Source organism: Gavia stellata, chromosome 7, assembly GCF_030936135.1.
Source record: "Gavia stellata isolate bGavSte3 chromosome 7, bGavSte3.hap2, whole genome shotgun sequence".
Lineage (NCBI taxonomy): Eukaryota > Metazoa > Chordata > Aves > Gaviiformes > Gaviidae > Gavia > Gavia stellata.
The window spans coordinates 14,534,028-14,560,940 of record NC_082600.1 but is presented as its reverse complement, the minus strand read 5'-3'; the positions used below and the strand labels follow the sequence as shown (position 1 = coordinate 14,560,940).

General features: G+C 41.2%; 1 protein-coding gene across 1 annotated transcript; it reads left to right on the top strand.

Annotated features, from left to right (window-relative positions):
• Positions 1-234: 234 nt before the first annotated feature.
• Positions 235-24,872, top strand: YY1 (YY1 transcription factor). Its single transcript, XM_059819559.1, has 5 exons — positions 235-1,133; positions 10,821-10,983; positions 19,882-19,942; positions 22,395-22,553; positions 23,680-24,872. The coding sequence occupies exons 1-5, from the start codon at positions 437-439 to the stop codon at positions 23,860-23,862; spliced, it is 1,263 nt and encodes a 420-aa protein (XP_059675542.1). The 5' UTR covers positions 235-436; the 3' UTR covers positions 23,863-24,872.
• The last annotated feature ends 2,041 nt before the right edge of the window (positions 24,873-26,913 follow it).

Sequence of the window (26,913 nt, the reverse complement as noted above, 5' to 3'; positions counted from 1 at the left end):
CCGGGAGGCGCGCTCTGCATTCGCAGCGCTCTTTGATAGGCCGGCGGCAGTAAATGGAGGCGGGATGCTGCGGCACGGCGCGCCCCCGTAGGCTACTTCGCTCGCCTGGGTGAGCCGTGGGCGCGGCGGGCGGTGCGATTGGCCGCTTGGCGGCGGCGGCGGGGGGGGAGGGGGCGGGTCCCGGCGGCAGCGGCCTCCCGGGGCTGGGGTCCGTCGCGGCGGCTGCAGCGGAAGTCTCGCGAGGGAGCGTAGCCGGGATTTGGCGGCTGGCTGCCTCCCTCTCGCTGGCTGCGAGGAGCTGGTGTTTGTGTGGAAGGGGGAGGAGGAGGAGAAGGAAGGGAAGCAAGAGGAGCCCGAGCCCCACCATCCGCCGAGGGGAGCGGACCGGAGCCCCCTCGCCGCCCGCGGAGCTCTCTTACCCCCCCCTCACCCCGCCATGGCCTCGGGAGACACCCTGTACATTGCCACGGACGGCTCGGAGATGCCGGCCGAGATCGTGGAGCTGCACGAGATCGAGGTGGAGACCATCCCGGTGGAGACCATCGAGACCACCGTGGTGGGCGGCGAGGAGGACGAGGAAGAGGAGGACGAGGACGAGTGCTGCGAGGAGTGCGGCCCACACCACCCGCCCCACCACTACCACCACCACCAGCCCATGATCGCGCTGCAGCCGCTGGTCTCGGACGGGGACCCTAGCGGGGCGGGCGGCGGCGCGGCCGGCGGCGGCGGGGGACAGCTCCATCTGCACCACCACCACCAGGAGGTGATCCTGGTGCAGACCCGCGAGGAGGTGGTAGGGGGAGACGACTCGGACGGACTGCGGGCCGACGACGGCTTCGAGGACCAGATCCTCATCCCGGTGCCGGCCCCCGCCGGCGAGGACGAGTACATCGAGCAGACCCTGGTCACCGTGGCCGCCGCCGGCAGCAAGAGCGGAGGCGGCGGCTCCTCCTCGGCCGGCGGAGGAGGCCGCGTTAAGAAAGGCGGCAGCGGCAAGAAGAGCAGCAAGAAGAGTTACCTGAGCGGGGGAGGCGGCGGCGGGGCCGAGGGCGGCGGCGGCAGGAAATGGGAGCAGAAGCAGGTGCAGATCAAGACCCTGGAGGGGGAGTTCTCGGTCACCATGTGGGCCTCGGGTAAGTGCGCACCGGACCCCTCCCTCCCCGGGCCCCGGGCCCCGCCGGCGGCTGCCCGGCTCGGCTCCGACAGTTTTGTTTTGAAGGGAGGCCATGTTTTGATGTGTGTGATGGGCGCCGCCATGTTCATCGCCAGGGCAAGTATGGCGGCTCCCCGAAAAGATGGCGGGGTCTGCGCTGCTGCCGCCGCTGCTCCTGCCCGGCTCCGGCGGGGGGAAGGAAAGATGGCGGCGGCCGCCAAGATGGCGGCGGCTGAGGGGGGGTGCGCGAGAGAGGGAGGCAGCGCGCCGCTGGCTCCAGGACTAGGCCGCAATGGCGTAGTTTCTGCAGCAGGGGGAGGCGGGGTGTGCGGGCGGGCACAGGGTGCGGGGCGAACCCAGCCTCCTCGCTTCTCCCCCCGTCCCCGCCCCGCCGTTGCCGCCGCCGCCGCTCCCCGCGGCGCCCCGCCGCTCGCTCCACGCCTGTCCCTCGCCCTTCCCTCCCCCAGCCGCCGCCCCCGGCGCCCTCTGTCCTCCTTCTCCCCCGTTCCCGGCCCGACGCCTGCCCTCCCCGGTCGCCGCTGCCTTGCCGGCTCCCCGCTTGCCGCTCCTCTCCCTCCCGCCCTGCGCTGCTGCCGCCGCCGCGCACCCGCGGCCCCATTGGGCCGCATTTTAATGCCGAACGCGGGCGGCGGCCCCGGATGAGGCGTGTGCTCCGGGCCGTGACCGTTATGTGGGGGGGAAGGACGGTCCGCGCCAGCGCCGCCCGCCCCGCCGGCTCTCCCCGGCCCGGGGACGGCGATCTCCCCGAAATACCGTTTTACAGCTCGCCTGGTGGGGATGGGCCCGGGGCCGCCCGGCACTGGCCCGCCGGGCCGCTGCGGTAGCCAGGCGGGGTGTGGGTGGGGCCTCCCCGCCCGAAGCCAGCGGTGCCGGCGAGGGGGAAGCACCTCTTCGCCCCCGCGGGGGCTGCCCGCCCCTCTCGGCGGCTTCGGAGGGAGCGGCCACGAGCAGCCGGCCCTTCCGAAATCCCCTTGTCGGGAGCCAGGGTCTGACAGCCGAGAGCGGTGGCTCCGCGCTCTGCAGGCAGACCTCCGTCCCGGGGAGCCGCGGGGAGGGAAGGAGCGGTTTCTGGTTGACGCTCGGAGACCGTTCAGCTTTTCCTCGCCTAGGTCTAAAGCTTTAAATAGGTGTAGGGAGTCTGTGTTGTGTGAGATGGCACATGTTTTTTGAGGAGATGTGGTTTTTTGTGGGAGTGTCTCTTAAAGGAAATAAAATCTTGAGAAGGTGTTTAGTATCTGCAGGGCTTGGAATAAACCTGACATGCACCTGCCCTTCCCACTTACTTTCTCTGCCACGATTTTCTGATACTTTCCTTTAAAATACGGGGCGGGGGGGGGAAACAGGCTTTTTAGTCAGCAGAAAAGTGCTACTTGTGGCACACTGGGTTTTTTTTTGTGTTTTGGGGGGGTTTTTTGCAAAGAAATTGTTGCTGGAAGCTAGGCTCTGTAGTCAAAGTTCTGTGCTAAAGTTATGTAAATGTGAAAAAAGCAGTCAAATAGTATCACTTCATGTAATATTTAAATTGGTGTGTGGTCTTTGAATAGTAGGTTGGTAATCTATCCTGCATATCATAATTTTTGTGCTTTTTTGAATTTTTAAAGAATCTAGTAAGATAAGATACTCTCTAAGCTTCTGATGTAGTCTAAAGTGTTTGCTGTCTGTGATGTTTGTTAATGACCAGTAGCTGTTAGAAAGGGGAGTGTTGAAGGGTATTGGATGGCTGAATTGTCTTGTCTGAAAAGATGGAAAGAATGGTGATTCTGATTTTTTTTTTTTTTTTGCTCTCTTTTTAAATATAGATGATTACTTAGCAAGTTTGACAGAGTATATGACACCTGGTATATAGATGGGTGACAGCTCAATGAGTCTGCTCAAAGTTCCCTGCTTCTTGATGAACAGAAAAGAACTTTCATTTAAGAGTTTCCCAGATACTGTTTAGTAGAATAGGGTTCTATATGTTTCTGTGTATCATTGTATGAAACCTGAATTAGATCCACTTGCTGTTTTTTTTTTTCCTCTTAGAATTGATAACCAAGAAAGAAAAAAGATAATAGAAACTAATACAGTCTTCTGGTTTGTGGAAGCTACCTAAGATAGCTGAATGCAAGAGGATGTATGACTCATGAGCTGGCAGGATACAGGACCTCATTGAGATCAATTGACAATTTCTAGCATGCATTTGCACTCTAAAATTCAGAGTGCCTGATAGGATGCTTTCTTAGAGCTTCTGCATGCTGATTATTACTTGACTGAAGTGAAGCATGTGTATAATCAATGCACTTGATTCTCTTCCCACGTACACAACTTTTACATCAGGGTAGCCCTATTGATTTCAGTGGTTTTGTTCTTTATGAGCATGACCATGCAAGCTCAGTGGGAATGATACCCACTTGTAATTTAGTGGAGATTGAATTGCATTGCTACATTCAATTCAATTATATCCATGATGCAGAATACCTGTTCTGACTTGACTTCTAATGCCAAAAAAGCCCCCCAAAAGCAAAATCACAAAATATATAGGCGAAAGAAAAGTATTAAAGTTTGACTTCATGTGCATGTGTGCACACATCCGCACCCCACCACCCACCCGCTTCAAACAGCCTTTGGTAATAACCTGCCCAGTTAAGAGTGTTGTGAAGTTTTACTGAGCCTTTTGCGTAGGCTTTTATGCCTCTTACACAGCTTATTGAATGTTATAGAAGTGGTCTGAAGTGGTCAAATGCTGAGGCTTCATTGTCTGTTTTCTGAAATTTTAGAGGGGGAACAGTTGCCAGAAAAATTCCAAAAGAAGCAAAACTGGGGGGGTGGGGGGAAAAACCCAGAACAAACGACTGGCTTGCGAAAGGGTAATTGTACTAAAGTTTCCCCGTAGAATCAGACGTACTTTATTTTGAACAAAGATAGCAGTTTTGCATCTGATTTTGACATAATTAAAGACTTGCTTGCACACTGATGTAATTGACTGTTGGTTTAAATGCTTAGCAAAAAAGTTTATCAAAAGACGAGTGGTAAATAAGCCCATGCATCAAGATAAAACAATGAACCCTGTATTGCTGTTCATGGGTATTTGAATTGAGAACAAGGGCACTTTCCCCAGTGTGGGAAGACAATGGGAATTAATTACTTGTTACTGTTTTCTAGTGCTGCTATATTAGCTCGTACATGGGTGGTGCCAAATTTAGTCAATCATAAATCTTTGTCCATAAATGAGTATAACATGTCTGGTAGCACCTCTTGAAATGTGTAGAAATAATCTGTGAAATACATAACAGTGTGATTAAAGGGGACTACTCAATCCTTGTCTTGTTACTTAGAAGCTGCAGTACTGTTGTTGGCAACGGTTTAGACTTACCATAACTTCTCTTACCACCTTGGTATCTATGGTGATATCAAACTTGTGACCCATGATGACTTTAATTAAAGTGTTTAGTTTGAAACAGGAATGCTTTGTTCTAGTCCAGATTAGCTTTCCAGATCTTCAGAATGGAATTATTTGTCTTTCTTCACGTGTGAAAATAGGAACTGAACAAAGGAGTTCTATTTTCTGAAAGGTTTGAAGAGGTGCATATGGTGGATACTTTGCTCGCGTTCCTGTAGCGTGTTTTCTCTATAGTGTCTAATATCTATCGTCATTATTTTCATTGGGGTATCCTGTCTTGGGTTGTATGTAGTTAATGGTGCTCTCCAAGTGAGACACCCCAATTTGTACTAGGAAAATTTGTTTTTATGAAGTGGAATTTATTTCTGCCTTTGCTAGATTCAACTTGAATCATCCTCTTTAGTGACTGTCTCCAGGTTGGGTACGCAATAGTGATGGGCGAGGGGAAGGATCATAAGAAATCACTTTGTCAGATTGCGCTTGCAAAACTGATTCTTAGATGCAGGAGCATTTGGGAAGGTGGTGCTGAAATGCTGGCTCCACCAAATGCTGGAATTTCAAGCAGCTGGGGCTTAATTTTGAGGGGGGAAAATGTATTAGTGTAAGTACATCTTCTTCTACGTAGTGACTCTTAACTCTGTCAAGCTTTCAAACCTGAAATAGGTGTTCACTTAAACTATTATTGTTAGCATAGGTAGCCTGCAAGCTTAGGGATGAAATAGCACAACCAAACTAAACATTGCTCACAGATGTTAAACTGCTCAAGTATCCTATTCCTGGATGGGAAAGGCAAAGATGCAGAAGTTGTGTGTATGGTTGAGAAAGGATTCTCGATAATCCAGGAAGCCTGTGCTGTGGACCCATATTTGGAAACTCTGGGGGTCATGTTGGGTTTCTAGAAGGTTCTTCAAAACCTCTTAAACTTCTAATGTCTTAAAAAAAACCAGAAGGGTTTTCTTTTGACTTTATCAGATTGCAGGGCTGAGAAAAACAGTCATCTGCTGTCTGACCAGTTGTCTTACATAGTATAAATGATAGACTAGTCATTTAGTTCAGTTGTGGGCCTGTATCAAGGATGGCCAAAATTCTTTGCAATGACAGGTAGGTAATGAGCTTCTTACATGAAAATTTTTCATAATGGAGGCAGAAAGTCATTGTCTGGTTCATTTAAAACATTAAGATGATAACCTATTTCTGACTTTGATTAAGACAATGGTATAAGCTTTTGGTATCCATAAGCATTGAGTCTGCCCTGACACTTTTGCCAGTGAACCTTAGAGGATAAGGTACATATTTTCTTGCAGCTGTTTTAAGTGTCTTTTCAGTTTTGAAAGTGACATACATGTGGCTCATTATTTAAAATGTTTCAATTAAGTTGCCTCTTAGTCCACCTTCGGTCTGGAATCCTCTAACTTGCTATTGGCTCCTTCCCTGAGAGGTCCATGTCACTTGTATGCTGATGATTCAGAAGGTCATAGTGCTTCTGCACAGTGTCTCACAAATGTTGAAGTGAGATGATGATTATTGATACATGCAGTGTTTTTGTCAGTTCATGTCTCAGTGGTGTGAAATAAGAGATGGGTGACACGGGGAAAGAAGAACCTGTTCTCCATCTGTGTGCAAGGCATATCAGAGGGAAAAGTAACCTAGCAGCCAACGAGGTTAAAAAATTACAAATTGCGCAAAATGGAATTTAACATTCGGAAGTGTCTGCTAAATAACTGTATTATTTAACAAGCTAATTATGGTTCTTTGCTTTCAAACATGACCAATGAACTAATTTGCCTGAGGAGATTGCAATGTGGTAGCAATAACCAAGCTGTTACCAGAGTGCCTTGGTACTGCACAATTGCCGAATACATTCTTTATCGTGTAATTGCATTTCAGCTGTTCCTAAAAACAAATGTGTTTAACCGTGCGTTTGTAAAAAGAAAATTTAAACTTAAATGTTGTTCATCCTTTTAGTTGGTAAGCAGAAAGTCTTCTAACTTGGTACCTTGTGGAGGAAGCTATAGGATTAGGTCTCATTGGTTTGCTACCAAGCATACCTTCCGAGTTCCCTTTTGCAGTCTTTATTTTCCAAAGGGGAAAACTGATTGAATATGTTCTCCCTGCTCTGTAAAAGTGGAGGGGGATGGCTCAGAGAATTAGGGATCTAGAAGCAGAGTATGATGGCTAAAATCAAGAATAACTGAGGCAGAAATACTGACAGGGCTTCTTGGGTTGAAAGTTAACGGGATCATTTTACAAAGCTGGGGAGTTCCAGAGGTGTCAGCTGGAGCTAGCTACTATTTTAGAAATGCATGAAGTAATGGGGTTCTGAGGTGGATGGATTTTCTGTGCAACAGAAGGGCTGCAAGAGATGTAGTAAGCGTGGTAATAAGAGCCAAAGGTAATCAATAAAGTCTTGGGAAACAGATTCTACCATGTTTTGTCATTGATCTGTTACATGGAATCTGTGGTTACTAGTTTTATCCCAGTAATCTGGCTTCTTTCTACTTCAGTTGGTACTTGGGCTTGGTACTCTTAAAACTTCTGGTTATTTCACTGGCAGAAATATGTTTTAAGTGGTAGTGAAAAGATATGGCTGGCTAAAATGCTGAACTTTCACTGATCTTAGTAAAAAAATGTTTGACTTACTTGCTTTGAAGTGCAGAAATTGATTCAGTTCAAGATGTGTATTGCCCATATATAGGACATGAGAGAAGTGCAGATGGAAGAACACTGAACATAAAGATTTTTTTGGGTATGTCCTAAAGAGGTACGTAGATACTTAGTTTAAATTGGATTGTTCTATCTTAATGTAATTGGGTGTACAAGGATGTTGGGGGTATCTGTGGTGTCTCTAACAAATCAGTATTTTACAGCTTTATAAGATAGATTAGTATTGGGCATAGCTATTGCAGGGACTTGTAGTGCATGTTTTTGTGAAGATGAAGTGATTAACTAATTGACATGCATTCAGATCTTCAATACCTTTCAGAAGATGGGACTAAAATCATATTCCAAGTTCAATACAGAAAGCTACATTAGATCTAGAAGAATAGTGCCAAATCCACACTTAAGTGGAATGCCTTATATTTGAGTCTGCTGTACTCAAGTGGTTTTAAGGGACAAAACAAAGCAGATGAGATAGTAATAGCAGTTAATTTCCTTTTCCTGACTGGCTCCGTGGCTCTGTCCGTATTTAGCTTGCATGGGTGGCATCGAAGTTAGCTTGGCATGGGCGTAAACTGCATGGAGTTACTATGCCTTATGTGCATTGTACTTCTCCAGAGGTGTCACTAGAATTTCAGGGTCGTATCTCTTTGTTTTGCTTTGCTTTGGATGCAGTATGTTTGATCCTCTGATGCTTCATGAGAGGAAAAGGGGGATGTAATTTGGATGTAGTGGGCACCAGGACTTGCTTGAAGGCAGAAAACACCAAGCACTCAACTGGCCCTGTTTGCGATGAGAATATTGGTTAACTTGTCAGCCTGAGTGAAAGTTTGCTTGGACTTTAGCCTCCAAACTTTGAGCTGCCTAGTCCAGGTTGGTAGGGGATCACAAATAAACTTGTGATAAATCTGTGCATAGAGGACATTGGTAAAGTTCTTCCAAAGAAGTGGGGGGTGTGTGTGTGTGTTTTGGTTTTATTTTGTTTTCACAATGAGTTGATAATGTCATAGGATGGTCTGTAACTAGGATGATCCGGATACTAAAGAGCTACTGAAGTCTGCTCCTGCTTTTTCAAAAGTGTTTGACTTTTGGCGTGAGCCAGGTCTTCTATCTTGAAGGACGTTAACCTGGCGTAACACTTTAAGGTAAATGTTTTGTATGTTGTTGTTTTGGTCAGTTTTGATTTAAATTACTTCTTAAAACTGCAGGTATGTGTTGCTGTAGAGATACAGTTTTTTGGTATAGGAAAACTTGATTGTTTTTTGTTTTCACATAACTGTTACTATATTTAGAGATACTTTCTCTTATTTTCTACTGTATCAAAGCAGTATGTTCATAGTCTTTCATGCTTTAATAGCCTGTGGAATTGAATAGCTGTGGAACGGATTTCTGTTGGCAGGTTTTTGGGAAGTAAAGGCACTGAAGGCTGACTTTCAGTTTGGCCCTCGAATAGCAAGAAAGCATTGTGGAATAGTGAGCCTTTACGCTAGGGAAGGAAAGATGATCTTAAGGAATGTCTACACAGTTTCTCTGTTGACTCATGCATCTGATCTGAGGCAGGAAATGAAAACTTGTTTCTGTTATGAATGTCATCAGTCAGTCAAAACTGGAAGTTCTGGGTAGCTGTTGAGATGGCTACATGGAAGGCAGCTGATCTCATTCTAGTCTACAGCACGGAGAAGGCATCGCTTTCAGTTTTCCAGAAGTTCTGTGCTCTTCTGAGCTTCATAATGTCTTTTCTGCCTGTGTAGGCATTGCTAAATACCTTTTCTCAAGCTTCTGTTTCTAAGAACAAATTGTTGCCAAATTGGAGGTTTATTGACTTGGATTTGTAACTCCTGCAGGTGTTGTAAAACTTGCCATATAATCCTTGCTTAAGGTAAATTCAGTTGCTTTCTTTAAAGCAGTCTTGGTAAAGACTGAATAGTAGTGTGGTGAATGGAAAACTAGATTAGAATTAAAAAATTGTCCAAATAGTCAATTTTGTGGTTTAGTCCCAGTTTAATGCTGCAGATAGTATTTTCTTATTAAAGCTCCTGTCTTCGCAGTGTTGGAGACTATTTTCCTCTTTCACCATGGAACATATACATGAACTGCTATTTGATCCGGTAGATCAGATTAAACCCCAAACCAGCAGTAACATTTCTAGAAATAGCTCAGTGGCAAACATTAAAAGCAGGCATTACGAATTGAATAGAAATTTGTCTTTAGTATATTTCTTTTATTTACGTATGTCTTGTCCTCTCTTTCCTGACCTAAGTTACTGAGTAATGAATAATATTATTTCCTGTGTTTCTGTTTAGGAGAAAAAAAAAAATGTTGCCTCACTTGTTTTCTGCCTTACGTTGGTGGGTGGTTTTTGTGTTGTTTTTTTTTTTTTTTAATTGTGGAAATACTATTTCTGTCCTACCACCTTGTATTTCCATTCCAAAAACACTACCTGTAAAATAAAGCTTCCTGTTATTTTTGTAAATACTTTGACTTTGCAAGCCCTTTGTGTATAAAGTGATTTGCAGAATCTGCTCCCCATACACAGAGTAGGAGAAGCAGTGTAGTGGTAAGCTTATTTACATTTAGCTGAGTAGTTACAACCAGATATACATCTGTTGTCCTAGGTGTACTTGAGGGTGGAAAACAGGATTGGTGCTGGTGTGAGGACTGCACTGAGGAGCATAGGTGGATGTTTCTGTTGTCTGTCTTTTTTGTGTCTCTGGTTTCTGTTATGAAATAGCAACAGGAGAGAGAAAACATTGTGTCTTGGCATATTCTAAGGTCTGAATGTGAATAGACAGCAACAGCAGGTCTTCCACGTGATTTCACTGCAGTTGTTGAGCACAAATCCATAGGAGGAGCTCTAGAGCAAATAAAATAGCAGTACCTTAACTGGCGTGCAGATCGAATCTCTGAAGGATCCCTATCTGCTCTTTACATAGTAGAGTGGGAAGGAGCTTAGGCTGGCCTCTGCCATGGAAGGAGGAAGCCCCCTTGGAAGGGAGACGTGCTGTTTAGTTTTCTGCTTTCTTTCCGTCCTGGCTGCAAGTGTTGAAAAATTTTGTGGGCACGTGCTGAAGCCCATTAGCAATTATTTCTAAATTTCTTGTCCCTCTGTGACACTTCTGTTGGAGGTTAAGGAAGTCTGAAGACTCTGAAGTGAAGTTCAGTAGTCCTAACATCTTAGGGTAAGTATCTGCCACTCCTCTGATAGGCTTGCTTGGTTACTGACTGCTGTTGAGATCCAAAGTGGGTATGGTGGAGGTTAGTCTCAAAGAGGTTAAGGGAATTAAATATTTAGGCATTGTTTCAGGAAAAGCGCACTGTCTTTTAAATGCAGCCTATGTTCATAGGATTGTTCTGCCTATTTCTTTATTTGCTTGTGTTTAAGTGGATATGCGACTTCTGCTTTTTTTCTCACCATGTTCTTTCTGTGTTCTTCATGCTGTAACTGTATGGATGTCTTTTTGCTCTTTACAATTAGCGTGGAAGTCTGGAAGTGCAGTGTATTCTTTTAAGTGTGCAGCAATAGTGAATTTGTATTGAGATGCAGCCTAATAACTTACATGCTGTTTTGATCTTTAGTAGGTATTGAATTCAGTATTTTGTGTATTTCAGATGATAAAAAAGATATTGACCATGAAACAGTGGTGGAAGAGCAGATCATTGGAGAGAATTCTCCTCCAGATTACTCAGAGTACATGACAGGGAAGAAACTTCCTCCTGGTGGAATACCTGGCATTGACCTCTCAGACCCCAAACAACTGGCTGAATTTGCTAGGTAAGTAGGAAGAAAGGTTTACTTTTCACTGGTTTAATTATGAAACTGTTAGGCAAAATAAGTGATAGATTTAGTATGGCTTATTGTTCCATTTAATCATCTTCTAAAACAAAGGACTTAATTCAGAACAGAGTAGCTGATACTGTGTTAAAATAACTGGGTTCTATATTCAGCAGTGACTTCTTCAACGAATTCTGGTCTTTGGTTCTTGTTGGGTAAGACATGACCTAAATACATTGATAGACTGCATCTTTGACATGACAGAGTATATCTTTCATGTGAGTAGCCGTAGATTCTTCAGCACCGAAGGAGGTAAAATGCTGCATTCAGGTTCAGTACAAGAAAGCTAGACTACAATATTTAGTTTGTAAAGCCACTTACTGTTCTTTTTCACCTGCTTCTTACTTCTTAAGCTCTAGATCTTAAACTTCTTTTTAATGGAGTCAAGCGATTTTCACTTTCATGTGCCACTGATAATTGCATTTTCACAATTGGTAACTATACCGCTTGGATTTTCCTCTAGTGAATCAGAGTTGTCATTCGTTTACATATCAGTACATTGACCTGAGTTACAAGGTGACTCTTAGTTTGAAATAGAGGTGAAGCGAGGGAAGCTCTGTTCTACGGGGGAGTACTGAAAGTGTCCTGTCTTTCTCCCCCCCCATCCCTCCACAGAGCCCCTGGCTCTGGTACCGAGTGGTCAGGGCCACCAGAGGGCAACCGTGAGGTCACCAGAGAACTCTGCTTTGGCACCTGGAATCTGTGACATTGGGGTTGCCTTTGCAGCGATTACGTGGTCTCCTTCTTTGTGTGCATACTCCTCCACTCAGTGTATGGGCAGCGGTAATGCTGGTGTCTCCAAATATTTGAGCACAACTGTTAGCTTCCTGCAGCTGCTATAATCAGTTTGTCCTATGCTGAAAGCAAAACATATGTTATGAAGCTACATTCATTTTCATTTTATTACCAGCTGGGTATTCTTCAGAGCTCTGGTGCACAATTCTGACACTTGGAGCAGGTGGATGGTCAGATGTTGTTACTCTTACTTCCTGGGTCAGCTAGTAGAGGGAGAAGTATGTGGGTTTTGGTTTGTTTGTTTTTTTTTTTTACCACTGTGTTTTTCAGCTAGTTCATAGATGGCAGGGACTGTTCAGACAAGTTCTGGTCTGTCTTCTTGGTTAGGTGGATCTTGGTGTCCAGTGTGTGCATCTGCTCTTGTTTCACCTCTTTGATCTTGCTGCTTTTTACAAGCTTGTTCTGTTACTCTTCAGTGTGTTTGTACCGAAGGATTGCCAGCACAGCCTCGTCCCACAGTTATTTTCAGTAAAGCCATTGAACTATGGATTTTGAAGGCTCCTAGTAAGACAGTTCTGCAGGGCTTGCTCCCTGCCTCAGGCTATCTGATCTGGAAATATATAAAAACACATCATGAACAACTGAAAACAGGGTTTTAGATAAAGTGGTGGGTGGTTCTAGCTATTGATACTGTTGTTACTTGTTTTACTATTGCTGATTCAAATGATTGTGTTTTCTTATGAGACGTGCTGAAAGGTTAATACTATTTTTTGTGGAAGCAAATGTTTAAGTGATACAGTGAGTGTACATAGCATTCTAATTCTAAAATGTTACTTGCATGTTTCTGCTCATCATTTGCTTAGAATGGTATTCTCAGTTATTTTAGAATATGCTGAAACCTTTGGTTCTATTAAACATTTAACTACTGAATAGCTTATCTTTTGTTAGGAAGTTTAAATAGTTTCTCATAGGGTCTTCTCCATGCAAATACTGAATATTTTTCTCCAGATTGGTTTGAATACTTGAAATGGTTGCCAGGATTTGGGTTTCTTGAAATGACCAGATTGCTTCTATCAGATCTGTCTGCATATTTCTTAATATTGTAAAATGTACTGCATCTTTGGGTTTTAGTTAGTTTTCTGTTGAGAAAATAGTGGCAGCTGGCAGTAGTTTAAAATTACCACTTTTTTTTATTCATGGTAGAATGTTCTAGGAAGTTCTAGAACTAGAATTTTTAGTAGATGATGGAAAGATTGAGTTCTTTGTGTACAGTCTCTTTTCTATTAATATATTTCTGTACAGCAGATAAAAGCTAATCCACTTCAGTCGTAAGACGAATACATGGTGGTGGAGTAAGCAACTTGGGGTGACATCACCTTTAGCAATATCCCGAAGTTGCCCAAAACCTGTGAAGAATTGTTCTTATAGCTTAATTGTAGATACATGAAAACTTAAAGCATCTTCTGTTTTAAGAAAGATTTTTTGATTTCTTGGTCAGAATAGATGACTGTCAAACTTTTACTCTTGCCTTAAAAAAAAAAAAAATTAAAAAGAAAACTCTGTTGGTTGTGTGTTAGATCTTAAATGATCGTGTATAGCTGAGGTTGAAGAATATGGGTGTATTAGAATTTGATTATTGCTTGTTAAGGTCTTGATACTGTTGCAGTGAAGCATGTTGAAGGGACTCCCTTTTAGTTAGTAACACAAATTCAAGCACTGATCTTTACAAACCTATTTTTATACTGATCGATTGTCTTGTTCATCTAGGTTGCTGTGTGCAGTATCACTAGAAACCTTGCATGGCAAGCTGGCAGAAAAACTGGGTTTACATGAACTGGGTTTGGAGGTCCTAGGAATACAGCTGTTCACGCTAAAAGAATGTGTTTATTTAGTGTAAAGGTCTCTGAAAGTTTCAAGCATTGCTGGTTGCTTTACGATTCAGAATTTTGAAATTCTCAGTAGCTGTGTTCTGAAAACTTTGAGCAGTACATTAAGTTGAAACTTACTTCTAAACTTACTAAGTAGCTTCACGGGCTCTGAGTAATGTTTTGAATAACAAATTTGTATTTTGGTGACTTCAGAAAAGAATTGTGCACAGTCCACATATAAGGAAGCATAAACTGGCTAGTAAAATTGTATACTAAGTGTATTTTGTGCAGTTCAGAGCAAGTTATTTTGGGTTGCTTTCCTTTTTTCATTAAGATAGTTGGAAGAATCTCACTATACATTTGTAGAAATTAGCTACTCAAAACCAGGCTAGATTCACTGTTAATAACCACGCAGCTTATTTTGGTTAAGGATAAATTGATGAGACATTTGCATCGATTCTCAGGAAGAAAGTTCTGAGGTTAAGTTTAAACAGGCAAAGCTTGAATTCTAGTGGTAGCAGATTTCTGGTAGCAGATTTCTGGGCAGGGTTCTGGAATTCTGATCATGGTCTGGTTAGTGAGAGGTAAGGCAGGGGTGGACTTGATGCTTGAAGTCCTCTGTAGGTCTGCAACCTTTTTTAAAAAAAAAAAAAACCCAACAAAAAAAACCAAAACCCAAAAAACCAAACCAAAACCCACACTTAAAACTAAATTACTACAGCATCTGCAATGGACACGGCAGCTGCTCAGCAGCTAGGTGGCACTAGCAGAGCGAGCAGTTATACTGTCTCTTGTGATACAGCTGTCTTTGCTGCTTTTTTTTAGTGTATTTGTCATTGAGTCATGTAGCAGGAATCCAGATCCTTTAACTGGAACTCTTATAGTTCTTCCTGGAAAGGCTTTTATACATTCTAAAATTATTGAAAACACTGTGAATAAACAAGCTGTGTCAGAACATTTAGATGTGTTCAGTAATGCATAGATGAATGACCACAAATTATACCTGTTTGGGCAATTTGTCGCGTTTTTACAAGTTATTTCATTCTACTCTAGGGCTCATGCATTTTCTCTAGTACACTTTAAAAATGCAGTAAAAAAATAAAAAAATTGTGGATTTCTTTTAGGCAGTCATATCAGAATGTGAAACATTAGTTGTGAATGATCTGCTAAGGAAGAAATAAAACCTAACAAATTACCATGTTCCTGTTTGATACCTTTGACTGGGACACTGGAAATTGTTTCATCCAAGTCTAAATTGATTACAAGTAATTCTGTAGTTAGCTGTGAAGAAGTCATAACTGCTTGGTAGTAAAAGCTTGGGGAAGCAGCAGACAAATTTCTAGTTGGTACATATGGCAAATTTCCCTCAAACAAAGCAATTAAAAAGGATGTCCCTGATTCCCCCCTCTCTCCGTCTTACCCTCTGGACAGCAGAATACAGACATCAGTAAAACTAAGAAATAAGAGGGGAAGATGCTATAGCTGGGAAATGGGCACAGTAATGGGTCCTAGTGGTAAAAACTTTACTCTCCATGGGTTTATCTTTTGCTCTTGTTAGTACCTTTTCTGAAGGAGAGCAATTGTAAGGACTGCCCTTCCTTTCTATCCACTTTCCAAAATGGATAGAAAACAAAGGAGAGGAAATTGCATTAGAGTTTGAAATCGGACACCCTTCTTAAAAGTGACAAAGCATTCTGGTCACCCAGATTTATGACTTAGGCCTCTTTATAAGGTATATGCTTTTATACTGTTTTTGCTCTTGTTACAGAGAAGCTTAAAAGGCAGTAAACTGACAATTGCGTTACCCAAAGTGTTCTTCTGGGGTAGGGGAAATATCTTGTTCTGTACCACACTGCAAAGGTCACTCTGTTTACACATATGATATTCTTCATAACTGGAACAGAACTAGTAATTATTTCTGCCAGAACCTTGGAGTGAAAGAGAACTTTTTATGACATTTTCCCACCTAACTGTGACGAAAGCATGTTAAGGCACTGGCTGTGGACTCTTTTGGTTGTAGATAGATGCCTAGACACAGTGTGCCTCTCCCCTTTTGTCTATTTATCCAAAAGACAGTCTAGCCAGTTTCAAGAGTTCTTCAGCAGCACCATAGGGCCATGACACTCATGTTATTTCTGCTTCAGCAGGGTAGTACAAGGGGAATGGCAGAGTGAGGGAACAGATCAGAAGTGGCAGTGATGCTACTGATAATTTCCTCCTCTTCGATCTGTTCTTAAGGATGTGGTCATTAGCACAGGTGAATATCATCACTGGTCATCAGAGATCTCTAGGATGTGCCAGAGGAGTTGCCTGAGAGAGAGTAATACTATTTAGGTTAGATTTATGTATAGAGGGAGAAGAAAGAATGTGAGAACACAAAGTCTACCAGTGGCAAAAAAGGGAGCTATCGGAACAAGGGGGAAATTCTATACTGTTATTTGGTTTTGGTTATGGATTTCCTTTATTCCTAGCCTTAACTTGGTTTCTGTGGCTAACTTTTAAAATTGAATCTATCTCCAAGACAATAGGTTATGTAGATTGACAGAGGTTTGGAGTGGGGGTTGTTTCTGTCAAGATATAGATCTTTCAGTTCAGCTGGGTAGTTGAGTGAGGTAGCTGTCCCTTTCTGATACTGCACAGTGACAGAGTTGCTTTCTTTATTTGAGATACTGAGTGGTTTAATACCTGTGATTTCACTCAATCTTCTTTATGCGCGGATAAGGGAGTGTGCTTTTATGGAGCTCATTCTGTGAAGCTATTCGGTTGCGTACCTTCCTGCTCCTTCTGTTGTCCCACATTCCCTCCTTCCACCCACCCAATACAAGTTAATGGATTTAGCTTTTAATCACAGTGTCCCAGTGCCTTGATCCAAAGGTACACTTGCTAGTTTTTTGCAGTTAGTTAGTCTGCAGTTTCTACTACTAGGCATGGCCCATATAAACTCACTGCAGAAATGAAAATTTTGGTCTTGCCATGTAAATTGACTTTCTGCAAAGGCAGCCATTTCAAAAGTTCCACCCAGGTATTAATGTGTGTGTGAATAGTTGTTTAAAATAGTGGTATGTGTTAGAGTTCTGGTTTTGGTTAATGTTTCAGGCTAAGAAAACTTGGATGGAGCTGGTAGAGATGCTCTACTGGGTGGGAGCCAAAAGTCTAACCACCAGCAAGAGCTACCTGCAACAGTGTAATTAAGATCAACAGCCCAGGTTCTAGTCTGGTCTCCTTTTGCAAAAAGTTAAAGTAAGACCAAAATCTTTTTTCTAATACATTTGAATATGTAAGTCTTTAAATTCTTCTTTCAGTGACTGTCCATGTGGATTCCACAGCCTTGTGAGCAAGACCACATTTTTGACAAAATGATCCGTCGTAGCTGTGCCCGTGGTGTATGCGCCCTCATGCCTTTAATCCAAGTGTATGAAGGGCCCAGCAGCTTCTTGCTGCCTGTGGCACTGAGATATAACCTGGACGCTGTTTGCCACCTCTTCCCGTTGAAGTGTCTGCTCCTTTTCTGTAGAATAGCTTGGTTGCCGATTGCAACCCTGTGCTTAGGCACAGTCTTGTTCCACGTTTTAAGCTTAAGTTTAAGCTTAAGTTGTTCTTTTGGGGCTGGGGGAATGATTCAGCCAAGATGTAACAAGTTGGTAGAAGTAAAGGAGGTGGTTTTGGCACCAGCTTTGTACCCTAGGTGTGTTTGTTCTCTAATGGCATTAAACCATGGCACTATGTTCTCTCATGTCCCATGTTGTCAAAGCATTCTTCTGTGTGTCCATTTTGGCTTTCTGTAGAGTTACTGTAAGAAAGCTTCTGTGTGTGTGGTTTTTTTCTTATAGGCTCAGTACCCGTTCTACTATCAGTCTAGAACCTCACTGGAGAGTGTAGTCAGTCAGTTAATCCTAATCGCTTGTTTGGATTTAATACTTTTCTCAGAGAGGCTGCTTAAACTAAACACAGTATAATCATTCTGTATTCCAATTGGATTATATAAATTAAATCTAATCAATAAGGTAATGTAAGTTGGTCTGTAATCTTGGAAAAAGAAAGCAGGAAGATTAAGATAATAAAGAGACTGGTCTACAGGAACAGATATAGTTTGCTGCGTTCAGGATGTCTCTGCCCTTAAATTGATAAAATTTTTAGGTATGTCGCAGGTAATAGCACAAGAGGAGCTTTGTCAACACACATACCTCACACTCATCTCCTAGGAGCTGTTAGTATCTGTAGATAAGGGGATTGTTGCATATGATACTCTCTAGCTTCCGTATTTTTGTCACATCTGTATTTTTAACTCTGCAGGAGCGTGCAGTGTTCTTCGGTTAGCACTGTACACACTCAGTATAGTCTGGAGATGCTGAGCTAGCAGGAGTTTCCTAAATATCCACTTAGAGAAATCCTTGGTTTTTAATGTTGTGTCTGTGAAGTTGCTGTCAAGTGCTTTAGTCCATACATGATCACTTGAACTGTGCTACATCTGCAGTACTAAGAGGAGTCAGATTGTTCCTGAGGGACAAATGATAGCCCACAGAGGCCATAGGAGACTTCTCCATCACATATGACTCCATTGGCAGTTGTAAGATTTTCCTGGATCCAGTCTTCAGGAATTCTTAGGGAGGTTTTTCACTGCTCTTTCCTTAATTCAGCCTCACGAAGCCTTACGTTCCTGTCCTCTCTCATCTGTCCACATGAAGGAGGCAGGTGAAACAGCAGATTTAAGCCCTATGTGTAGAAATGTTACAGTATCAAAGATGACTGGACCCTGCTTGCAAAGAAACAAATCTGTGGTTGAATTGGAGAGATTTTAGCTTATTTTCCCTACAGCTCTTGGGAATTGTTTTGTATGTTTAGAAGTTGCTGTTTAGCCAGTTTCAGATCAATTATTAAAAATGCATGTTAAAAAAAAAATACGTTATGTATGCATTACTTGAAGATCTCTTCCTCCAACCCTGTTATTCCATACCTGTTTCCAGAAACTGAACTCATGGGGACTAAAACTGTCTTGGATAGCAACAGACTCCTTCTTAATGTTAAGAGTAGTCATTCTGATAATTCTAATTCTTTTGTTAAATTCAAGCCACTCATGTCTGTTTAATTGAGACTAGAGAGAACACCAGAAAACCTTTTGTTTTAACTTACAGATACAATATGTAGCTACGTCATCATACAGAACTGTCTTGTACTGTATTACCAGGAAAATTCATTCAGAAACTCGCATGAACAGACTAGCTCCCATTCTACAGCAAGGTTTTGGAATGCGCAAAATCTCTTATCTAAGTGAATCCCCACCTGCATGCCATGCATTTATTTATACCTACCTACCTACCTCCCTCCACCATAAGGTGGAGATAAGCCATTTCTCTTTGATTTTTTGAAGACAGCACTACAGGTTTGAAAAATAAAGATAGGTAAAAGAGCAGTGTACTTCCCCAGAATAGTGTCCACACAGCTGACTCTTCTCTGACATTCAGACAGGTGGCTGTTATGGCAAGACTGTTCTAATATTGTTGTCTGCAGGGAGTTGCATTGTATTTGAAACACCTAACACATGCAAGCAATAGTTTGCTGGGCTCCTTATGTAGCTAATGGAGACTAATGGCACCCATAAAGTAGTGAAGATCCCTGTCAGCGACCAAGAGTAAGTAGATGATTGCTTGTCAGTTGCCAAGAGTGGACTCCATGTGTACAGTAGCTTAAAGTAAGAATAATTGCAGTTTCTGTGGTTCTAACGAATGTCTACATTGTCTATGTAGATTCTGCAACTTGCCTGCCTTCCCTGCTTCTGTAGAGTTTTCTTCTGAAGTCTTGTGTGATGAAAATACTGAAGAATGATTGAGGCTACTCTGTCCTTTATGTCCTGGTGCAGGAATGCAGAGGAAGTGAAAGCCGCATGGCCTTCACTTTATATAGGCCAGATGGGTGCTGACACAATAAAAATGGAGTTTTCAAACAAAACCTCCTAAGTACCATTAGTATAAGTCAGAAAAAACCCTCTATTTCCACATATTCAGAGGACTAGAAAGGTAGTATTAAATGTCTTATTCTGTATTTGAGAGGTCCTTCTAGAAGAGCTGAACTTTCCAAATGCCAAATTATACTGTTAATATTATGAAGGCTTTGAAAATATTAAACTAAGTACTATTGATGCACATAATGCGCACATTTGTTTGATGCTATTATGTAGGCAGTTACAGGAGAAGAGCTGTCTACTAATGTTTTTCTACTAATTTTTTTTATCTTTAAGAATGAAACCAAGAAAAATTAAAGAAGATGATGCTCCACGAACGATAGCTTGTCCTCACAAAGTAAGTGAAGTGCTCAGCTTCTGAGTAGGTAGTAATTTGTAGACCAGAATTTTGTATTGATGTTTTGTCTTGAGAATGAATAACTAAAATACTTTACTGTGTAATAGACTACACTCAGTTAACTGTATTTTAGGTATCATTCTTTAGAGGCTTCCTTAAAAACCTTTCACTGAATAATACATTATTCCCATTCCTTGTCTTAAGGTTAGTGCATCCCTAATCTTCTGGTAACCATGATGCACAGTCCCTAACATGCTGGTTTTACTGTTGTGATTTCCTGCCACCCAAGATTACATACTTGAAAGAATGTTCTGAAAGCTGTTCAAAGTACGTTCCTAAGATCTATATATCCTCTGCTTGGAAACTATGACAGATTTGGAGTCTAGATCAGGAATCAGCAATCTATGGTGCAGATGCCAAAGTCAGCATTATTGGAAGACTTTGAATTACATTCCACAGAGCTGGAAGATGCATAATCTTGAAAGAGAGAGAGGCATCTTGGAGATATGATTCTGATCCACTGGTAGTGGGGAAGCCTCTGCCTTGAATAAATGTTGCCAGTCACCTAGATTGGTAGCATCTAGCTTTACTGCATTATCCAGCTTTTGGAGAGCTTCTGTTAGCTGACTTAGTCTGTAATGAAAAGACAAACATGATCTTGCTGACTTCTGGTCTAGATAAGTGTGAGCAAATAATCAGGGTGGATAGCTAACAGTACACATTACAGAGCATGAATAGAAGGCTTCTTTCTGACAGCCATAGTGTAAGGAAGTTGCTGGATTCCTCTTCGTGCTTACATTGATTTCCAATTCCTCACATTCTACAAGTGTCATGTTTTTATTATAGTATAGTATGTGGAGATACAGGAACTCCTTACAATACTGAGGAATGCTGCCTTCATGTCTTTGATTTACTTTTTCATAGCCTCAACTTCATCTAAACAGGGGGAAAAAAAGAATATTCTGTCCTTCCATTTTCTCTCTTCTAGTGTTTCTAGGCTTTGTGCATTTATGACTTCAGTTTAAAAAAGGAAAGTATTGTAGAAGATGTAACTGCTCCTCTCAGAGGCAAGCAGGGGCTTTGAAAAAAAGTTGATGGTATGTTTATTTTGGTGCTGCTTTGCCCCACCCAGTTCTGTTATATGCAATGAATGGTGGCGCAACACTTCTTGAATCAGCCAAAGAAATTCTAATGCCTGAAGAGAGAACTCTGCTTGAAAGTGGCATTTCCCCCCTTTTTTTAAGAAATAAGGCATATTTAAATGTGGTTATTAGTTTTGAAAAAAACTATTTCCAAAGAGGAGGCCTGTGAAATTTAAGATTAGCAATTGATTTTTCCTTTAGGTTCTGTTGTCGAATTTTATGCCTCATCACACAGTGATGTTAGTAGACTAGTTTTATGTAAGTTTAAACAGCATCACTTGGAGTACAGATAGAATTTACAGTTGTTAATAGGATTTTATGAAGGATTTTGAACCTTGAGGAAGACATTTATAAAACATATGATAGATGTCTATTGATTGTCACTAAAAGGTGAAAAAAGGTATAGAAAGGTTGGGTAAAGACAGCCCCAGGTCGCTGCTGGCTTGAGCGTACTCCGGAATCAAAAGTAGTATTCCTGTGTCGATGCAGCATGGACCCCAGGTTAAGACTTCTGATGCTGTACCTGAGTTAATGTGAGTATCTTTTGCTTTTAGGTTGAGTTAGCAGTAACTCAGAGATTCTCCTACCTTATTCAGTTACCCAGTATCACGTTGTAGGTTTAAACTGTAGAAGCAGTGTCAGTCTCTTTATATCTCAAGGTGGTGGTGATCAATCTGCTGCTGCCAGTTTGGACAAGGTTGTTTCTGTAAGCTGTTATGTGCTGGAAACCCTCTTGCTCAATTTCTTCTCAAGAATGAGAAGGAAGAGGACAGAATGTTGGGAGGTGGAGTGGTGCACATACAAATTGGTACTAGAGAGTAATCTGCGGTATATTAGAGACTATATCGTATATTATAGTACTGCAGTGCTTAGAACGTAGCACACTGAAGAATATACCATATGAATCCATGAACTATCATTCTGTCTTTCGTTTGTTTTTTTTTTTTTCCCCCTTGACACGGCAAATGCTTTTGTTTGATTTATTCATTTGCTTCTATCAGAGCTGCATCTTCTCCATGAGACTGTCCTATTAGTCATTTGACTGCACATGGTTCATAATACTAAGTGAGGATATGGTTTTGGGGCTTTTTGGAGGGGGGTTGGGGCTTTCTTTTCCAACTCTTAAAATAGTTTTCTTGGTATTGCCTTTTTTAAATAAATGTAAGGGGTCTCCTTTTCAGGGCCAACTGAGAAATACTAAGAAAGTATTCAGGATATAAAAGCATTTTAAATACTTGTACTGTAGCAGATAAAACCTTCTTTATCAGAACTAGCTTATCTACTAATTGAGTTTCACTGTTCTTTCTAAGGGCTGCACAAAGATGTTCAGGGACAACTCTGCCATGAGGAAGCATCTGCACACTCATGGCCCTCGAGTACACGTATGTGCAGAATGTGGCAAGGCCTTTGTGGAGAGCTCAAAACTAAAGCGACATCAGCTAGTTCATACTGGAGAGAAACCCTTTCAGGTATTGTTAACCTCCAGACATAAGTATCACAATTTATTTGGTAAAGATGTGTAGACTGTAACTGTAACCTAGCTTCTATATGACTTCGGAGATACTATGTGGGTTTTTTTCTAAAATCAGACGAGGCACTGAATGATCACCTTAAAAATTGGAAGTCCCCTTAGGCTATCGTTTATCTATTTCCCTGGGCTTTTGTTAGAAATTAGCAAATTGTATGTACATAGGACATACCTTCCAAAATACAATGTAAAGTTACCCACTTTAAAAATGAAGTCTGCAGTTACTACTGAATGAGGAAAATGTCTCTTTCTCCTCATCATCTTTTCAACTTAGCACTTGTGGACAACTGAGGCTCGGGGCTGTTTGCTCACTTGACTCATGATACTGATTTTCAGCAGCAGTATTAATCAGTTTTCAGCAAAATGATGGTAGTCGCTGAATCTCTTCCCATTCCTATCAAGTTACGTGAGCTTTTGCCACCAGAGGTCCCCTGCCTACTTCATATGATACTCCTTATAAACCTTTACAGGTATTCATAGTCTTGAGCACATCTGTGTTCTTCAGTACACATTTAAGATATGTATTTTTTGTTGATTTTTCTTTTTAAATGAATTATTTCAGAAACCTCATTAACAATCCTCAGGCAATCACTTAAATGTGTATGCTGGAGCTGCTGTGTTTTAAATAATAAGTATTTACCGCTAAATATGCTGCCTTTTCTATTCTGAGCCCGTCTTAAAAGTAAAGCTGGTAAAATGAGCAAGCCTTTGCAAGTTATCACCAAAAGAGGGAAATTCTGATGTGAAACACTGTTTCTGTTTTCTAGTAGCAAAATAGTGTTTCGTATGCAGAGAAGGTGTTTTTAGTGAAAGCGTTTGCTTGCAGGCTAGAAGTTATTTCCCTCTTTGAAAATAGATATACTGCTGTGGTAAAACAACTTGAAGTATTAATTTTTTTTTTAAATACAGTTTAAAAGTGATGCCCATAGCTTCACATATAATCATCTTCAGCATCTAGCTTCATGTTTGTGCAGTCTAGTGATTTAAAGAAGAATACTGTTCTAATCAGTGATTGAAACGAGTGCTACTTTTGTTAGCTAATGGAGTATGTCTTTTCCTTTCAACAGTGTACGTTTGAAGGATGTGGAAAGCGTTTTTCACTGGACTTCAATTTACGCACACATGTGCGAATTCATACTGGCGACAGGCCCTATGTTTGCCCATTTGACGGCTGCAATAAGAAGTTTGCGCAATCAACTAACCTGAAATCTCACATCTTAACACATGCTAAGGCCAAAAATAACCAGTGAAAGTTGGAGGAGAAAGTTCTTGAACTCAAAAGCATCTTACAGGAGTATGAATTGGAAATAAATATGCCTCCCCTTTGTATATTGTTTCTAGGAAAGAATTTTAAAAAAAGAACCTACAAACTTAAAGGACGTGTTTTGATAAGTAGTGAATAAAAGAAAAAAAAAAAAAAACACCACAAAAAAAACTTTAAGGTGACGTTGCTAAGATGCTCTACCTTGCTCTGTAATCCCCTTTCAAGAACACGGTGTTTTGTAAAGTGTGGCCCCAACCGAAGGGGTCAGTTCATGAACTTGCATCAAAAAAGACGATTCTTTATACAACAGTGCTAAAATTGGACTTCTTTTCACATTCTTATAAATATGAAGCTCACCTGTTGCTTACAATTTTTTTAATTTTGTATTTTCCAAGTGTGCATATTGTACACTTTTTGGGGATATGCGTAGTAATGCTATGTGTGATTTTCTGGAGGTTGATAACTTTGCTTGCGGTAGATTTTCTTTAAAAGAATGGGCAGTTACATGCATACTTCAAAAGTATTTTCCTGTAAAGAAAAGAAGTTATATAGGTTTTGTTTGCTATCTTAATTTTGGTTGTATTCTTTGATGTTAACACATTTTGTATAATTGTATCGTATAGCTGTAATGAAATCATGTAGTATCAAATATTAGATGTGATTTAATAGTGTTAATCAATTTAAACCCATTTTAGTCACTTTTTTTGGAGAAATACTGCCAGATGCTGATGTTCAGTGTAATTTCTTTGCCTGTTCAGTTACGGAAAGTGGTGCTCAGTTGTAGAATGTATTGTACAGGCACTGACCTTTTATTAACACCTGATAATATGTACATCCCATGTAATAGAAAGGGCAACAATAAAACAGTGGTCCTAAAGAAAGAATATGGCAGAAAATGATCTGTAAGCACAGTCTATTTTCTTTTGTTGTCCAGAGCAGTCCTAGTTCCTCTTGACCTCCCAGAAATTGGAAGCTAAATAAACTCAAGTTTCCTTTACTTTGCATTCAATTACAATGATTTGTGATGTAATTACATAATGCCATGTCAGGTGGTATACCCAAACAGAATTGGTGACTGTAATTCTGTTTTTGAGTGACCTAGACTTCCATTAACTGGAATGGTGGATTTGAAGACTTGGCAGTGTAGTGGGAAGTCTTCAGTGTGCCTGGACAGCAACTAGATAAAACAGTACAGTAAATAACTAAATGGGCACCTTTGTTTAGTCAAGGTAAGGAATCTTGGAGGTTTAAATGCAATAACAATAGAAAGTGGGGGAACGGCAGGGTTTGAGTGGTCATACTAGAAAAAAAGAAAATTGTCTTTTTCTTTTGGCTAACTTGTTTGAGTATAATGATGAAAACTTTTGGAACCTTGTTGGACGCCTTTTATTTCAAAACAGGAACTCAGAGTTCTCAGAGAACTTGATGGAGTTGTGATGGACTAACTAAAAGTGGTTACTACTCATTTGTTCAAGTGTTCAAAGTAAGAAATGTGCGGATACTATAGTAAAATGTGACAGATTAATAAACATAAGAATACGCACAGAAATGCATAAGTATTATTTTTTAGAGGGATGTGACATATTTTAATACAGTAAAAACTGTTGTTAATCTTTCTCTGAATTCTGTTCTTGCAACGTTCATCAAATTTTTCATTGCTAATACCGTAAAACTTACTTTTGAGTTCAGTTTTGGTGGTAGTGGAAAAAACATGGGTAATAACGAAACTACAGTTAAGAGCAAGGGAATTTTCATCCCTGTGTAAGTTAATCTGAACACTGCACCTCTAGTCTGAGGTTATTAAGGGTAGAAAGAAAGATGGGGCATTTCATTGTAAAGTATGCATTAGAATTTTGGCAGTATTTTTTTTATGTAAGTTCTTGAACAGGACAATATACCGAACTTGTATAGTTAAATTAAATTCTGTATACAGTTAAATTAGTGTCTATTCTTTTTGGAAGGAAATAAAATCGGTTCAGTCTAGTTCTAATTGACCTTACATGTTTTTCTTAAACAGTTTATATGATGGTGTTAGGCTTGCGCAAAAGTTTGCATTTCTGTGGCATAAAATGATGCCCATTTTATTGAATTGCAAGGTAAAGAGATTCCTTGATGGTGGCAGTACTTCATCCTTGAGCATACATTTGAGACTAAATTATTTATGTAAAGTATTGATTTGAGGATTAACTGGGAACTGAAACTTGTATTGCCTCGAGTTATATTGCATCCGATTACGAAGGGAGATGTGAAGAATTTTCATCTAGGCCTCAAATCAGTAGCATTCAATACACTCCTGAGTGTAAGTTGCAACACTTAGTAGCATGAAAGATCTTGCTTTGTAACTAGTTAATTACATATTGGGTATGAATAAATACTTCCACTGAGCAGCTTCTGTAAGTTATTTAAGGTTTTAAAATATGATTGGAACATCTTGTTCTTAAAACATCATACTTAGCTGATTCCAGAATTTTCCTTACGGATTTTCAGTGAAGAAATTACAGACATTGAGGATAGCAACAGAGTTGACTTTGAAACCACCATTGCCAGCCTGCTATTGACAAGTTCCTGGACTATACCACCAATTTTTGAGCAAGTTCAGGTAAGGGGAGGAGAGTTTGGGGGAAATGTAGCCAGTGGTTTTAAAGCTGGCAAAAGATTTAAGTGCTTACTCATCATGCCTGTTGCTCATTTGATCTTACATTTCATATTGCCTTATCTGGTTCTCCTGCTGTTGAAATGGAAGGAGACAAATTCTGTAGCTGTGTGTCTTTTGGACTCGGACCATTTTTTAAAAGGTAGAACCGACTATACACTTTTCCAGCTGTGTCTGGGGTCTGCCAGTAGCAGTAGGTCCTGCTTTAAATAGAGGACAAACTGAACTTAAATACCTATTATTTCTGGTGATTGTTTTTCTTGAGAAGGGTGTAGGAGAAGCCCAGGTACAGATTTGAAATGCTACGTGAATAAATTCTTAGCGAAACAGAACTGAGAACTCCTTCCTCTCTGCCAGGACCTCAGCTGAACTTGCACTTGATTT

Bases quoted from the DNA above. Each gene is read 5' to 3' on its own strand.
- YY1 (XM_059819559.1), top strand. From the start codon at position 437: ATGGCCTCGGGAGACACCCTGTACATTGCCACGGACGGCTCGGAGATG. The intron at 19,943-22,394 runs GTAAGTGAAGTG...GTTCTTTCTAAG, and splicing joins CGATAGCTTGTCCTCACAAA to GGCTGCACAAAGATGTTCAG. The intron at 22,554-23,679 runs GTATTGTTAACC...TCCTTTCAACAG, and splicing joins CTGGAGAGAAACCCTTTCAG to TGTACGTTTGAAGGATGTGG.